The following is a 16991-nucleotide window of genomic DNA, read 5'->3' as shown; positions in this document are numbered from 1 at the left end:
ATCCAGATGAATCTCTGCCTCCCAAATGCTAGGATTAAAGGTGTGTGCTACCACTTTCTGACCCCTATATTTAATATGGTCACTGGCTTTATCCTCTGATCTGCAGGCAAGCTTTATTTGTTAGAGCACAAGTACAACATCACCACAGATTTGTGGCTATCCTTCCTGTAGAGTGGAAAGAACGTCAATATAATTCACAGAAGATTTGTAATGAAGTCTTAAGTTATATGAGCAGAAATTCCAAAACTAACCAATTATTATCAAGGAAATCTCCTCAGTGACATTAAGTTAAATGCCTATTTGGACTCTCCACTCAATATGAATGTGACAAAGGGCTTATAATGTGTCTCTGTGCCATGTGCCTGCCATAAATATGTCAAATTCCTGATAATATGTACTATGTAGATTATATTATCTTTAGTTAAGTTCTAATGATTATTTAGTTGCCTATATTTGTGGAGTATCGTGTGGTATTTTGGCACAGGAAATTAAATATAATGTTTCATGATGAAATCAAGGTATTTCACACTATCTTACCAAACCTTAGGATTTCTGTGCTGGGATCCTTAAATCTTTTCTTCTCTAGTATTTTTTTTAAATATGTAAAAAGTTATTTTAGACTATAGCTACCTTTTTCTGCTATATAATAGTATAATGAATTCCTTTCTCTGTTGTGTCTTAGTCTTATTATCTCATCACTGGTAATGTGTTTTTAAATGTCAATACCAGTGACCAAAATGGAATTCTGTGTGCACTGTCGGCTATTTTTTTGTAAGAAATGTTTATCAAGTATCTACCAAGTGGAAAAATACAATGGTGGGTGCTTTATGAAAGATGCACAAGTCAAACTTTTAAAAGTTCCTAATAATTTAGAAAGTTGACCACTAGAGTAGGATATAGGTACACATGGGAATAGTGCTACTTCATGTTGTAAGATGAGATGTGTTCCCATAGAATACAACAGAAGGTGTTAAGGCAAAGGAGTACCTATGAAGCTTGAAATACCTGTACAACATAGCTTTCTACCCTCAAAATCATGTCCTTTCTCCTCTGATCCCTCATCTGGTTACATCCAACTACTTTTTTTTCCTTAAGGAGATTCCAGTTGTTGAACATTTTTTGTAAGTTTACCATTCCTATTTTTCATTTTTCTTCAAGAAACACTGTTAGTCTGCACAAAGTTATAGTGAGAACTTCATGTATACACCCTTGAGCTAACCTAAGTGATGTACTGTGATGCTGTTGAAGTCAACCATGTACTTCTATACAATTAAATACTTCCTTTTTCTTAAAAATATAACTAGTAATCCTAAATAGATATTTTCGTTCCCATAGAAATTTCTCTGCATGCTACATAAGCATGCCTCACACATATTCACTTTACTCTATATGTACTTGTAGTTTTTGCTTTACATTTTTAAATTTAATATGCACATTGTAATGTATCCAGAAATTAGCTTTTTCCTGTCTATATTTTTCTCCACTACACTATCCAATATTTGGCTTTTTAGGTCTTTCTCTGTGTCTTAGGCCTTTGAGAATTATAGTATTTCCATGTACCATGCCTAGATGTATCCAGCATCAAGTACTTATTGTTTTATTCAATTTATTTTAAAGGGTCTCAATTCCGTGATATAACCTTGGTCCAATCACAGTGAAGCAGTACTCTACATCAGCAGTTCTCACACGACATTGACATGAAGGATAAACTAAAGGTCTTCAGAAGCTGTGCCAGATCACTTTGAGAATTTACTATCAAATACTTCTTGAATGGAGCTAAGGAGTTGGCCTTGCTCACCAATTCCCAGGTGCTGATGAGACTGTTGTTGTCCCATGTGTTCAAGTGGCCCAACTTGCTTGCAGACAACCTGGGTCACTTGTCAGTTTCTGTGACTAAAGTTCAGACTATGCTAGACCTCCATGTCTGTTTTCTTTTTCATAAGTGGGTTAAACTTACTAATGGAATTTATGGAGAGTGGAATTGGAAGACTGAAAACAGTTAAAAGTAATCTGCTTCAATGACTGGTAGGCTCATACAAAAGGAAATGGACATAAATCAACTTGAGTTTGTATTATTGACAAAAGACTCTCCCATTTATTCATTTCAAATTCTATTTATTTTTGATTTAGAGAATATTTAAACAGTTTGGGAAGGTTTAAGTGCATATATTTGGATGAGGAATATTAGATGAGGATCACTGATGGTATCTTTCCATGTGTTAATGGATGTTAGATGATCTCAAATCCAAAAAGAACCGATTCATTGATTCTATGGTTATCCATGGCTTCCTTTGCCCTTAATCTGTAGGAAGAATAAGAGATAATTAACAATTGTAAAACATTGATATGAACCACATTTTCAATCTTAGGAAAATATTGTTCCTTATATCTGTCTGTATTTTTAACCAAAAATTGAACATATTTTCTTCTTGAAACTCAAACTCTTGTGTATGGCCTGCAAATAAGCTACCAATGCCAACAGATGCTGGATAATAAGCAACTTTGCTAATGCTTGGTGGCCTTGGTCCCTTTGTTGCAAAGATCAGCAGCTGATAGACTACAGAAGTGCTAGTCAAGGACTCACTCTACTAGACCATGTCCTCCTCAGGGTCCTCTGAGCTGTGTAATATACCTTGGAATCCCCTTTCAGGTGTTATAAAAGACAGCCATCCTAGAGGGAGCTCCTTCTATTAGGCACTCACCCTCCCAATTCTATGCTTCCTTTGGCAGGGTCTGGACCTCTTGGAGGGTCTTTCCCTCTCCTGAATAGGTGGGCCTGCAAGAACTGAACTTGTCATGCCTTGGGTGAAGCAGAATGTGGTCATTAATAGCATGTGTACACACGTTACGGGCATTGATGCATTAGAAAAAATGAAATTTCTCTAGAGGGACCTAAAGCCCCAGAGGTAAACTCACAGCATGCAGGATGATCTCCTTCCCCTGATCCTCAACCTCATCTTCTCCTTTCTTCTCATATTCATAGTTGTCATCTTTATTGTCCTCCTCCTCCTCTTCTTCATTATTGTAGTCCTGGTCGTCTTCAGCTTCCTCCTGAACTACTTCTTTCTCCTGGTCGCTATTCCAGACGTACAAGTCCTCTTCAACATCAGGCCAGGCTTCCTCGAGAACAGGACAGATGTCCTCAATATCAGGCCAGATGTCCTCAGTGCAATGCCAGCGTTCCTCGACATCAGGCCAGATGTCCTCAATGCAATGCCAGCGTTCCTCGACATCAGGCCAGATGTCCTCAATGCAATGCCAGCGTTCCTCGACATCAGGCCAGATGTCCTCAATGCAATGCCAGCGTTCCTCGACATCAGGCCAGATGTCCTCGACATCAGACCAGATGTCCTCTACAACAGGCCAGATGTCCTTGATACAAGGCCAGACTTCCTCGACATGAGGCCAGATGTCCTCGACATCAGGCCAGGTTTCCTCGACATCAGGGCAGATGTCCTCGACTTTATGCCAGATGTCCTCGACATCAGGCCAGATGTCCTTGATATCAGGCCAGACCTCTTCCACATGAGTGGGGATCTCCTCAGTATCGGGCCATATCTCCTGCTGCCCCGGCTCTTCCCCCATAATGGCGCATGAGTCTGCCTGTGAACGCAGAAATCCTGTGGTTCCATCGATGTCATCAACAGCCTCATGGATTGGCAGCACATGGAAGCCACTTTGTCCAGGGACGTGATCCATCCTACCACCTTCTTGCTCTTGGTCAGGTAATCCACGGTCCCGCTCTGCAACAACAGACATGGCAAAAATTTCCTGCCAGTGAAGATCTTACTGAAGCTTCGAGCTTTGAAGGTGTTGGTGGCGATGAGGCGTTGTTAAGGTGACTACCACGAAGTAGAGAGAGGCTGTTGGCCTCAAGTACCTCCTTGGAGGCAGTGAGAGCAGCAGGGTAGGTTTTCCACTAGTGAGCAGATGGAGCTGCTACTTGTACAGTACTGTACAAGAAGGGCTAGACAGCACCAGGGAGGAGCCTCCTGCTGAGGCCAGCCCCTGAAGGCTGAGAACCGAGTATGAGGGGGCGGAGCCTTGAGGAGTAATAATGGCCCCTCTCACACGTCACCAGAGCTGTAAGCTCATTTGCTGAGACATAGTGATTGACGTGTATTGTGTCCAATGAGCCTTAAAGGTCCTTAAATTCTGGGGACTGCTCAGAATCACACCTTTTTCCCTGAGGCCTTACTGTTTTGGGATACCTTTTAAGGTGATAGGAACCCTGTCTTTTAAATATCACATTGTCAGTAAAATGATAGTGTATCAAAATGAATGAGCTCGGCTGCACTGGCTTCTGTTTGACGTGGGGTTATGCCAGTATAGACAGAGTTATAAAACTGCTCTAGAGGGGCAGGAGAGATGGCTCAGAAGAGCACTTATTGCTCTTCCACAGGATCCAGGTTTAATTCCCAACACCGACATGGTAGTTAGCAACCTTTGTAACTCCAGTTCCAGGGCATCTGGTGTCTTCAGGTGTCCTTGGACATTGTACACACATGATGTACAAACATACACGCAAGAAATAGCACCAATACACATATAAAATGAAGATCTAAAAGACTTTAAAACCCAATGATTGTATAGCTCAGGTTTCAGCAGTAGTAAAAAAGAAAGAGAGAGAGAAAGCCAAATAGTAAACAGTTGAAATGGTTACAGTCAGAACAAAGGGTTGAAAGTGAAAAACAATTAAACAGGACTTGGAAAGTGTTTAATTCTCACTGCCCAAATCACATCGATCCTCCCATAAATGTATTTTTAAAAAAAGAGGAAAAGCATGTTAAGTGAAAAAGACAGTCTTCCTAGGATTACCTAACAAAACGAAGAATTTCTATTTCATTATTCTCTTTTAGTTTTTTTTTTCCTATAATTATCTTGTGCCACTATCCCATTGACCTCAAATCAGTGGTTCTCAACCTTCCTAACTATGTGAGCCTTTAATACAGTTTCTCAAATTGTGGTCATGTCCCAATGACAAAAATATTTTCGCTTCTACTCCGTAACAGTAATTGTGCTGCTGTTATGAATCTCAATATGAATATCTGTGTTTTCTGATGATCTTAGTTGGCCCCTGTGAAAGAGACATTCTACCAAAATGATCGTGACCCACAGGTTGAGAACCACAGCCTTAAGTGGTCATACTTCTTACTCTGCTGTATGACCTAATTTTTATTTCTGTAGGGTTTGAGCAACATGGACCAGGAAACAGAATGACCAAAGAGATAACTACTGTATTAGGACAACACAGTGACCTGCTTGGTGTCCTTGTGCCCATCACTCTAAGTCATGTTCACTGCAACGACTATGCATGAGGGTTAATAGACAGTCCCATGAAAGTCATGATATTTATTCATTATCCTCCTTGTCTGAACTTTTCTTTCTCTTCCCCTTGTCAATGTGTGGTGTTATAACTTCCTAATTATCATTATTTCTAGAAACAAAATACTAAAATCTCTCTGAAATCTCTTGGTTTCTCCCCCTTTCTGATTGTGTGGCAGTAACTCTAATTGTGCATTTTCATAAGGTCCTTTTGTCCCTTCAGTAGAGTAATGCTTTCCTTTGCCTACTGATCCACTTCCAAGAGGGCACCAAAATAGCCAGGTGGTAGCTGGAACATGCAATTCAAATTTTGTGCCTTAAAAGAATTCGTCATAGGAATGAGGAACTTTCTAAAATGTCATAGATGGCAATACTATGTGAGGAAAGCCAGTTTGGTCCACACCTCTCCACCACCACACATCCACACACGATGTTGCTACACACTGCATTATGAAGGTACAGCACCAAATATCAGTTTCACGTTTGGGACAGGAGTAAAGAGCCACAGCTATACAGTGTTAAACTTAAACTGCTGTTTTAGTTATCTTGTTCCATTTGATGAATGGAATTAAGTCAAATGTGATGGAGTCACTAACAACCACAAACAGCTTATTCAACTTGGATGTCCTGTAAGGCCAGACTACTTTCCATTAAAACTGGGAAAAGGAATTAATATGGAGTCACTGACCTCCTAGTGCAGTGGGTCTCAACCTTCCTGATGCTATGATCCTTTCATACAGTGTGTCTCATGTAGTGCTGCCCTCCCCCCTCCAACCATAAAATTATTTCTGTTGCTACTTCATGAGGGTAAGTTGCTACTGAGCCATGTACCACTTCCTAAGCCCATTAGAAACAGGTGTTTTCTGATGGTCACAACCCACAGGTTGAGAACCACTGTTCTACTGCTTATGCCATAACATCTATCGTGAAGAAAGTAAATGAGGGTTCATGCACATTGTCTCTAGGGCGAAAAACAGTGGACCTCGGGAATAGTAATCACATTGCTGTATAGACACAAAAGTCACTGTATCATCCTGAAGAAGACAGTTCTCTTAGTGGTTCAAGAAAGGGTTCACGCTATGATGCTATCAACAGTGAAAAAGAATGATGCATATTGCAGATGCCATTCCAATTGACAAAGTAAAGCCCGTCTGTGTCCAACTCCACAACATATGCAAGCATATAACACAATGTCAGGGTACTTTAGCTTGAGATTATTTATGACATTTGGTTTGGGTCAGCTCTACACTGGTTTGGTAATCTCCATAGGTGCTGTTTCTCTGTAGATATAGAACATACAACCAGCATGACATAGTCCAAGACTATTCAGGCATCAGGAGATGCGTATGAATTCCCTTTGAGAGCAGGCAGGAATGAAAAAAAAATCAGTAACATGACAAATACTGCTTTTACCCCTTAACTGAAGTAAACCATGGGGTGATTAACCATGCTGGGGTACTGGAGCCAAGAAACAAATAACATTCATTGTGTTTTCTTGGTTTTGCCAATTTCCTGTGCTCTACAGGTCTCTATCACAGTGGGTATGGGTATGTGCCTGTCAGCTTTGTATTACTGTACAATAATGCTCCAGATAAGTATTTAATAAGGATTGAGGGTTTATTTTGACCTATAGTTTCAGTCCATGGTTTTGGCCCTGTTGTTTTGGGCCTGTGATGACAGAGTAAATTCGTGTTGAGGATAAGTACTGGAGGAAACCAGGTTCCCCTTAGTTTGGCCAAGAAGCAAAGTGGTAAAGTGTAAGAGGCATATGCCTAGTGATTTAAATTCCTTACTATAGGCTACAACCAATAATGTTCTACAGAATTCCAGTAAAGATCTAAACCCTACCTATTTAGTCTCCACCTTATTTACATAGTCTCTTTGAACTACTCTGGTAACCATTTCTTCTCCCTTTATCTATCTATAGCCAAACATGTCTGCATGTGTAAATGGCCATTGTGACTAGAGCACAATGGTAGCATTTTTAATGGTGCACAATGTCTCCCATTGCTGCTTACGTAGACCTCTATTGCCTTCCTAAGTTCTACCAACCAATCATTATCACTGTGATTTGTAATGAACTATAACCAACAACCAAAATCAAGTGAAAGAATATAGATCGGTGTCACCACATACTAAACTGCCTCCTAAATTTGATGACAGATCTTTCAGGTTTTGGTTAAACAGGATGATAATACTCTTTTAATAACTCTAACAGTCCATTTTTCTTTCTCTTTCTCTCTCTCTCCCTCTCCATTCCCCCTCTCTCTCCTTCTCTGTTCCTTCCATTTATCTCCCTCATTGCTGTATTCATTCTACTTCTTATGGATTTATCAATGATTCGTTTCAATATTAATTCTTTGGTTATATTGATTTTTCCTTTGTTATTAGATACTTGATTTTTAAAATTTATTTGCAAATGTGTGTGTGTGTGTGTGTTGTGTGTGTGTGTGTGTGTGTGTGTGTGTGTGTGTGTGTGTGTGTGTGTCTGCCAGTCCCTTTGTGTGATCATGCATATATATCCCAGAGATCAAGCAAGTTTTCTGAGACAAGGTCTCTTACTTGCCTCCAATCAGGTGAATAGGCTAGAATGGCTGATCCGTGAACCCTCGATTACAAGCACAAGCCATACATCTGGTATTTTTTTATGTGAGTTCTCAGGATCAAACTGAGAGTCTAAGACTTTTCAAAGCAAATCCTTTTCAGATTAAGCTATGCCCACGCTTATACTGTATTTTGATTAACTATACTTTACTTATTCTTGTTTTAGTTTGAACTTTCTTTAAATATTTTTAGTATCTTAAAATGGAAGGTTCAATAATTGTGCAGAAGTCTATCTTTAACAGACGCACTTGCAGTGATGATCATTAATTTAAACACCACTTAACGTACAATTGCTACATTTGTGTATATCATGTTTTGTTTTCATGTATATTAAAATGTTTTCAAATTTCCCTTCTGACTTTTCTCCTAGACTCTTAATTATCTTAGTGTGTGTTTTTTTTTTATTTTGCAGACATCTGTTAGAGAATTAATAAACAGAATAAACAAAGTCAAAAACAAAGCTTCAAGGAAACCACTGAGTCAAATATTGGGCTTTAGCTCTTAACAGTATTATCAAAGGAATATATATATATATATGTTAAAAATATCGTAAAACATGTTCAACATCTTAGGAATCAGGGAAACATAAATTAATTTTTTTTTTTTTGCTTTTCTAACTTCAGTTAGAATGTCTTAAATGTTTAAAAATAAAATGACAACAAATGCTGGTGAGGCTGTGGGGGAAAGAACAGCCCTTGTTCTCTGTTAGTGGGTATGTAAAATGATGGAGACATGATGGAAATCAGTGTGGATTTCTAAAAAGAGATTCAATGTATAGACAAACTCTAGTGTTCTTGGGCATATATCAAAAGACTCTATATCCTGCAACAGAGATACTTGCTCATCAATGTTAATGGCTGCTTTATTCACAATATCCAAGCAATGGAAACAGCCTAAATATCCATCAGTATATGAGTGGATATTGAAAATGTGGTACCTACATACAAAGAAATTTTATTGATCTGTAGATAAAAAATGAAACTATGAAATTTCCGGGTTAAGGGAAGAAAATGGAAAAAATATGGGTAAGCCAGGCCCAATAAGAACAAATTCTATATGTTGTCGCTCATATGTGGATCCTAGCAGCAAAGTTTCAGATTTGTGTGTTTAACTTGGAGTACCTGTAGAGGCCATGAAACTATAAGCGGAGGCCATGGGATGGTATGAGAAAGAGATTAAAACATGGGATGATAGAGTACATACATATGAAGGGAGAAAAGAGAATAATGGGGAAGGTTTAAGTTGGGAGATGATGGATGGAAGACTAGGGTACATACTGGCATAGCAGGAGGGAGAGCTATCTCCAAGAATGCTGGGTAGGCTACATAGAAACCTATTATTTTAAAAGCTTCCTTATGTATGTATGCTCAAAAGGGTTTAAATTGAAGTTGCCCTATGTATGGGAATAACGCAGCTCTGAGAATCCATAGGGTATCAAACAAAAAGCCTAGTGCCAAGTGTGAGAGAAACCCTACAAGTTATGGTCATAGGCATCCCAGAGACTCCTGGGTCAATTCAGGTTGTTGTCATTTCATTTGGTCATCCACAGAACTTAACAGTCAGTCCCCACCATCGAAGACATCACACAATTCGGTCATAGGACATGAAAACAAATCAAAACAAACCCAAGGGATAGTGACCTGGAAGATTCCTTCCAGTTGGCTAGCTTACATAGTGCTAGAAGGTACTATGAAGGCTAGTAGGGGGAAAAAGTTATCAGCAATCTTACTCAACTGTGATTCTGTGGGCCACCGTAATGACTGACCTAACTAGATAAGTTCATTGGTGCAAAAGTGCCAGGAATGTTATGGTTGTAAACCATGGCTTTGTAATTGGAATTATACCCATTTCACAGAGGGACTGATGCCTGGCCAAGAATCCATGACTGGGGAAGTCACAGGCCCTGGGGGAAACCTACTGCTCTCACTATGCTAAATAGGCATAATATCAAATCACCTTCTAAATACTAATCATTACACCCACATATCAGTATAATTCTTACCATGCATCAGAGAAGCTCCCTTTTGTGGTGGATGGAGAATAACACAGAGACTCCCAAGAGGACAAAGTTCAGAGAAGCAGTGACTACGGAGTGGTCAGCCCTAAATAGGAGATTTATATCCCATTCTCTCCCGACCCAAGGTCCAGAGGATATTATGTAAGAGGGGGCAGAAAGATTGTAAGAGCTAGAGTTTAGGAGGACTGCTGCAAAATAGTGTCTTCTAGACATGACAAAGCCATTGCATTCATCAACCCACAGCAGCTGTGGTTGCCTTCCTAAGACAGGCACAGAATTAAGACAGTGGACATTCCAGCAGGGATGGTGAAAGGCCTCATCCGTTCCCCACCTCTAGCTGAAGAGCTATTGGCAGTTGATGACTGTTAGGGGAGGGGCAATTGGTTTCTTTAGGGTGTGGCTTGTGATAGGTTTCCCAAGCTCCAGTAAATGTCCCCACAATCATGACTCTGCTGAATATAAAAATAGAGGACATGAGGTTAGGAGAGGCATGTTGAGGACCCTGTAAGAAGGTGGTCGTGAAGAGTGGAGTGTAGATATAATTGAAAGACATTGTATACATTTATGAAATTACCAAAAGATAAACTTGAAAAAAATATTTGGTTTTCTAAACTAAGTTCTGTTCCCTAAGTATTCTCAGAAGAGGCCAAGAGATTTGTTTAACACGAATTGTTAAATGGTCTTATGAACTAAAAAAAAAAAAAACAAAAAAAACAACAACAACAACCCAGAGTCAGATATTTGGATGAGAGCTGAGAGATCAGAGGGATAGATCAAGCCAGCCACAACTTCTTACCACTAGGAAATCCTCAGCCCAATAGAGAGATCCTTCCTGAATACTCATGCCTATATACCATTCTGTGCCCTCTCATCTTCTTTCCTCTCTCCACCCAGGTACAGCACTTCATAGTTTGCAGCTCTATCACTTCTTCTCTGTCTGTAGAGACCTCCATACCTTTATGGTGAACTAGTGTTGGAATTAAAGGTGTGTGCCACCATATCTGTCTCTGTTCCCAGTGTGGCCTTGAACTCAGAGATCCAGATGAATCTCTGCCTCCCAAATGCTAGGATTAAAGGTGTGTGCTACCACTTTCTGACCCCTATATTTAATATGGTCACTGGCTTTATCCTCTGATCTGCAGGCAAGCTTTATTTGTTAGAGCACAAGTACAACATCACCACAGATTTGTGGCTATCCTTCCTGTAGAGTGGAAAGAACGTCAATATAATTCACAGAAGATTTGTAATGAAGTCTTAAGTTATATGAGCAGAAATTCCAAAACTAACCAATTATTATCAAGGAAATCTCCTCAGTGACATTAAGTTAAATGCCTATTTGGACTCTCCACTCAATATGAATGTGACAAAGGGCTTATAATGTGTCTCTGTGCCATGTGCCTGCCATAAATATGTCAAATTCCTGATAATATGTACTATGTAGATTATATTATCTTTAGTTAAGTTCTAATGATTATTTAGTTGCCTATATTTGTGGAGTATCGTGTGGTATTTTGGCACAGGAAATTAAATATAATGTTTCATGATGAAATCAAGGTATTTCACACTATCTTACCAAACCTTAGGATTTCTGTGCTGGGATCCTTAAATCTTTTCTTCTCTAGTATTTTTTTTAAATATGTAAAAAGTTATTTTAGACTATAGCTACCTTTTTCTGCTATATAATAGTATAATGAATTCCTTTCTCTGTTGTGTCTTAGTCTTATTATCTCATCACTGGTAATGTGTTTTTAAATGTCAATACCAGTGACCAAAATGGAATTCTGTGTGCACTGTCGGCTATTTTTTTGTAAGAAATGTTTATCAAGTATCTACCAAGTGGAAAAATACAATGGTGGGTGCTTTATGAAAGATGCACAAGTCAAACTTTTAAAAGTTCCTAATAATTTAGAAAGTTGACCACTAGAGTAGGATATAGGTACACATGGGAATAGTGCTACTTCATGTTGTAAGATGAGATGTGTTCCCATAGAATACAACAGAAGGTGTTAAGGCAAAGGAGTACCTATGAAGCTTGAAATACCTGTACAACATAGCTTTCTACCCTCAAAATCATGTCCTTTCTCCTCTGATCCCTCATCTGGTTACATCCAACTACTTTTTTTTCCTTAAGGAGATTCCAGTTGTTGAACATTTTTTGTAAGTTTACCATTCCTATTTTTCATTTTTCTTCAAGAAACACTGTTAGTCTGCACAAAGTTATAGTGAGAACTTCATGTATACACCCTTGAGCTAACCTAAGTGATGTACTGTGATGCTGTTGAAGTCAACCATGTACTTCTATACAATTAAATACTTCCTTTTTCTTAAAAATATAACTAGTAATCCTAAATAGATATTTTCGTTCCCATAGAAATTTCTCTGCATGCTACATAAGCATGCCTCACACATATTCACTTTACTCTATATGTACTTGTAGTTTTTGCTTTACATTTTTAAATTTAATATGCACATTGTAATGTATCCAGAAATTAGCTTTTTCCTGTCTATATTTTTCTCCACTACACTATCCAATATTTGGCTTTTTAGGTCTTTCTCTGTGTCTTAGGCCTTTGAGAATTATAGTATTTCCATGTACCATGCCTAGATGTATCCAGCATCAAGTACTTATTGTTTTATTCAATTTATTTTAAAGGGTCTCAATTCCGTGATATAACCTTGGTCCAATCACAGTGAAGCAGTACTCTACATCAGCAGTTCTCACACGACATTGACATGAAGGATAAACTAAAGGTCTTCAGAAGCTGTGCCAGATCACTTTGAGAATTTACTATCAAATACTTCTTGAATGGAGCTAAGGAGTTGGCCTTGCTCACCAATTCCCAGGTGCTGATGAGACTGTTGTTGTCCCATGTGTTCAAGTGGCCCAACTTGCTTGCAGACAACCTGGGTCACTTGTCAGTTTCTGTGACTAAAGTTCAGACTATGCTAGACCTCCATGTCTGTTTTCTTTTTCATAAGTGGGTTAAACTTACTAATGGAATTTATGGAGAGTGGAATTGGAAGACTGAAAACAGTTAAAAGTAATCTGCTTCAATGACTGGTAGGCTCATACAAAAGGAAATGGACATAAATCAACTTGAGTTTGTATTATTGACAAAAGACTCTCCCATTTATTCATTTCAAATTCTATTTATTTTTGATTTAGAGAATATTTAAACAGTTTGGGAAGGTTTAAGTGCATATATTTGGATGAGGAATATTAGATGAGGATCACTGATGGTATCTTTCCATGTGTTAATGGATGTTAGATGATCTCAAATCCAAAAAGAACCGATTCATTGATTCTATGGTTATCCATGGCTTCCTTTGCCCTTAATCTGTAGGAAGAATAAGAGATAATTAACAATTGTAAAACATTGATATGAACCACATTTTCAATCTTAGGAAAATATTGTTCCTTATATCTGTCTGTATTTTTAACCAAAAATTGAACATATTTTCTTCTTGAAACTCAAACTCTTGTGTATGGCCTGCAAATAAGCTACCAATGCCAACAGATGCTGGATAATAAGCAACTTTGCTAATGCTTGGTGGCCTTGGTCCCTTTGTTGCAAAGATCAGCAGCTGATAGACTACAGAAGTGCTAGTCAAGGACTCACTCTACTAGACCATGTCCTCCTCAGGGTCCTCTGAGCTGTGTAATATACCTTGGAATCCCCTTTCAGGTGTTATAAAAGACAGCCATCCTAGAGGGAGCTCCTTCTATTAGGCACTCACCCTCCCAATTCTATGCTTCCTTTGGCAGGGTCTGGACCTCTTGGAGGGTCTTTCCCTCTCCTGAATAGGTGGGCCTGCAAGAACTGAACTTGTCATGCCTTGGGTGAAGCAGAATGTGGTCATTAATAGCATGTGTACACACGTTACGGGCATTGATGCATTAGAAAAAATGAAATTTCTCTAGAGGGACCTAAAGCCCCAGAGGTAAACTCACAGCATGCAGGATGATCTCCTTCCCCTGATCCTCAACCTCATCTTCTCCTTTCTTCTCATATTCATAGTTGTCATCTTTATTGTCCTCCTCCTCCTCTTCTTCATTATTGTAGTCCTGGTCGTCTTCAGCTTCCTCCTGAACTACTTCTTTCTCCTGGTCGCTATTCCAGACGTACAAGTCCTCTTCAACATCAGGCCAGGCTTCCTCGAGAACAGGACAGATGTCCTCAATATCAGGCCAGATGTCCTCAGTGCAATGCCAGCGTTCCTCGACATCAGGCCAGATGTCCTCAATGCAATGCCAGCGTTCCTCGACATCAGGCCAGATGTCCTCAATGCAATGCCAGCGTTCCTCGACATCAGGCCAGATGTCCTCAATGCAATGCCAGCGTTCCTCGACATCAGGCCAGATGTCCTCGACATCAGACCAGATGTCCTCTACAACAGGCCAGATGTCCTTGATACAAGGCCAGACTTCCTCGACATGAGGCCAGATGTCCTCGACATCAGGCCAGGTTTCCTCGACATCAGGGCAGATGTCCTCGACTTTATGCCAGATGTCCTCGACATCAGGCCAGATGTCCTTGATATCAGGCCAGACCTCTTCCACATGAGTGGGGATCTCCTCAGTATCGGGCCATATCTCCTGCTGCCCCGGCTCTTCCCCCATAATGGCGCATGAGTCTGCCTGTGAACGCAGAAATCCTGTGGTTCCATCGATGTCATCAACAGCCTCATGGATTGGCAGCACATGGAAGCCACTTTGTCCAGGGACGTGATCCATCCTACCACCTTCTTGCTCTTGGTCAGGTAATCCACGGTCCCGCTCTGCAACAACAGACATGGCAAAAATTTCCTGCCAGTGAAGATCTTACTGAAGCTTCGAGCTTTGAAGGTGTTGGTGGCGATGAGGCGTTGTTAAGGTGACTACCACGAAGTAGAGAGAGGCTGTTGGCCTCAAGTACCTCCTTGGAGGCAGTGAGAGCAGCAGGGTAGGTTTTCCACTAGTGAGCAGATGGAGCTGCTACTTGTACAGTACTGTACAAGAAGGGCTAGACAGCACCAGGGAGGAGCCTCCTGCTGAGGCCAGCCCCTGAAGGCTGAGAACCGAGTATGAGGGGGCGGAGCCTTGAGGAGTAATAATGGCCCCTCTCACACGTCACCAGAGCTGTAAGCTCATTTGCTGAGACATAGTGATTGACGTGTATTGTGTCCAATGAGCCTTAAAGGTCCTTAAATTCTGGGGACTGCTCAGAATCACACCTTTTTCCCTGAGGCCTTACTGTTTTGGGATACCTTTTAAGGTGATAGGAACCCTGTCTTTTAAATATCACATTGTCAGTAAAATGATAGTGTATCAAAATGAATGAGCTCGGCTGCACTGGCTTCTGTTTGACGTGGGGTTATGCCAGTATAGACAGAGTTATAAAACTGCTCTAGAGGGGCAGGAGAGATGGCTCAGAAGAGCACTTATTGCTCTTCCACAGGATCCAGGTTTAATTCCCAACACCGACATGGTAGTTAGCAACCTTTGTAACTCCAGTTCCAGGGCATCTGGTGTCTTCAGGTGTCCTTGGACATTGTACACACATGATGTACAAACATACACGCAAGAAATAGCACCAATACACATATAAAATGAAGATCTAAAAGACTTTAAAACCCAATGATTGTATAGCTCAGGTTTCAGCAGTAGTAAAAAAGAAAGAGAGAGAGAAAGCCAAATAGTAAACAGTTGAAATGGTTACAGTCAGAACAAAGGGTTGAAAGTGAAAAACAATTAAACAGGACTTGGAAAGTGTTTAATTCTCACTGCCCAAATCACATCGATCCTCCCATAAATGTATTTTTAAAAAAAGAGGAAAAGCATGTTAAGTGAAAAAGACAGTCTTCCTAGGATTACCTAACAAAACGAAGAATTTCTATTTCATTATTCTCTTTTAGTTTTTTTTTTCCTATAATTATCTTGTGCCACTATCCCATTGACCTCAAATCAGTGGTTCTCAACCTTCCTAACTATGTGAGCCTTTAATACAGTTTCTCAAATTGTGGTCATGTCCCAATGACAAAAATATTTTCGCTTCTACTCCGTAACAGTAATTGTGCTGCTGTTATGAATCTCAATATGAATATCTGTGTTTTCTGATGATCTTAGTTGGCCCCTGTGAAAGAGACATTCTACCAAAATGATCGTGACCCACAGGTTGAGAACCACAGCCTTAAGTGGTCATACTTCTTACTCTGCTGTATGACCTAATTTTTATTTCTGTAGGGTTTGAGCAACATGGACCAGGAAACAGAATGACCAAAGAGATAACTACTGTATTAGGACAACACAGTGACCTGCTTGGTGTCCTTGTGCCCATCACTCTAAGTCATGTTCACTGCAACGACTATGCATGAGGGTTAATAGACAGTCCCATGAAAGTCATGATATTTATTCATTATCCTCCTTGTCTGAACTTTTCTTTCTCTTCCCCTTGTCAATGTGTGGTGTTATAACTTCCTAATTATCATTATTTCTAGAAACAAAATACTAAAATCTCTCTGAAATCTCTTGGTTTCTCCCCCTTTCTGATTGTGTGGCAGTAACTCTAATTGTGCATTTTCATAAGGTCCTTTTGTCCCTTCAGTAGAGTAATGCTTTCCTTTGCCTACTGATCCACTTCCAAGAGGGCACCAAAATAGCCAGGTGGTAGCTGGAACATGCAATTCAAATTTTGTGCCTTAAAAGAATTCGTCATAGGAATGAGGAACTTTCTAAAATGTCATAGATGGCAATACTATGTGAGGAAAGCCAGTTTGGTCCACACCTCTCCACCACCACACATCCACACACGATGTTGCTACACACTGCATTATGAAGGTACAGCACCAAATATCAGTTTCACGTTTGGGACAGGAGTAAAGAGCCACAGCTATACAGTGTTAAACTTAAACTGCTGTTTTAGTTATCTTGTTCCATTTGATGAATGGAATTAAGTCAAATGTGATGGAGTCACTAACAACCACAAACAGCTTATTCAACTTGGATGTCCTGTAAGGCCAGACTACTTTCCATTAAAACTGGGAAAAGGAATTAATATGGAGTCAC

General features: G+C 39.8%; 2 protein-coding genes across 2 annotated transcripts; both read right to left on the bottom strand.

Annotated features, from left to right (window-relative positions):
• Positions 1–2275: 2275 nt before the first annotated feature.
• LOC128117241 (myelin transcription factor 1-like) lies at positions 2276–3759 on the bottom strand. Its single transcript, XM_052749229.1, has 4 exons — positions 3557–3759; positions 3361–3430; positions 2917–3141; positions 2276–2302 (listed from the first exon to the last, which is right to left on the bottom strand). Exons 1-4 carry the CDS (start codon positions 3757–3759, stop codon positions 2276–2278), a joined length of 525 nt encoding a protein of 174 aa, XP_052605189.1.
• Positions 3760–13257: 9498 nt separating this feature from the next.
• LOC128117230 (myelin transcription factor 1-like) lies at positions 13258–14741 on the bottom strand. Its single transcript, XM_052749220.1, has 4 exons — positions 14539–14741; positions 14343–14412; positions 13899–14123; positions 13258–13284 (listed from the first exon to the last, which is right to left on the bottom strand). Exons 1-4 carry the CDS (start codon positions 14739–14741, stop codon positions 13258–13260), a joined length of 525 nt encoding a protein of 174 aa, XP_052605180.1.
• Positions 14742–16991: the final 2250 nt, after the last annotated feature.

This window comes from Peromyscus californicus, unplaced genomic scaffold, assembly GCF_007827085.1.
Source record: "Peromyscus californicus insignis strain IS unplaced genomic scaffold, ASM782708v3 Scaffold_10__1_contigs__length_136768540, whole genome shotgun sequence".
NCBI classification, from domain to species: Eukaryota; Metazoa; Chordata; class Mammalia; order Rodentia; family Cricetidae; genus Peromyscus; species Peromyscus californicus.
Note: the sequence above shows the minus strand (reverse complement) of the source record. Positions and strands in the feature narration are given on the sequence as shown.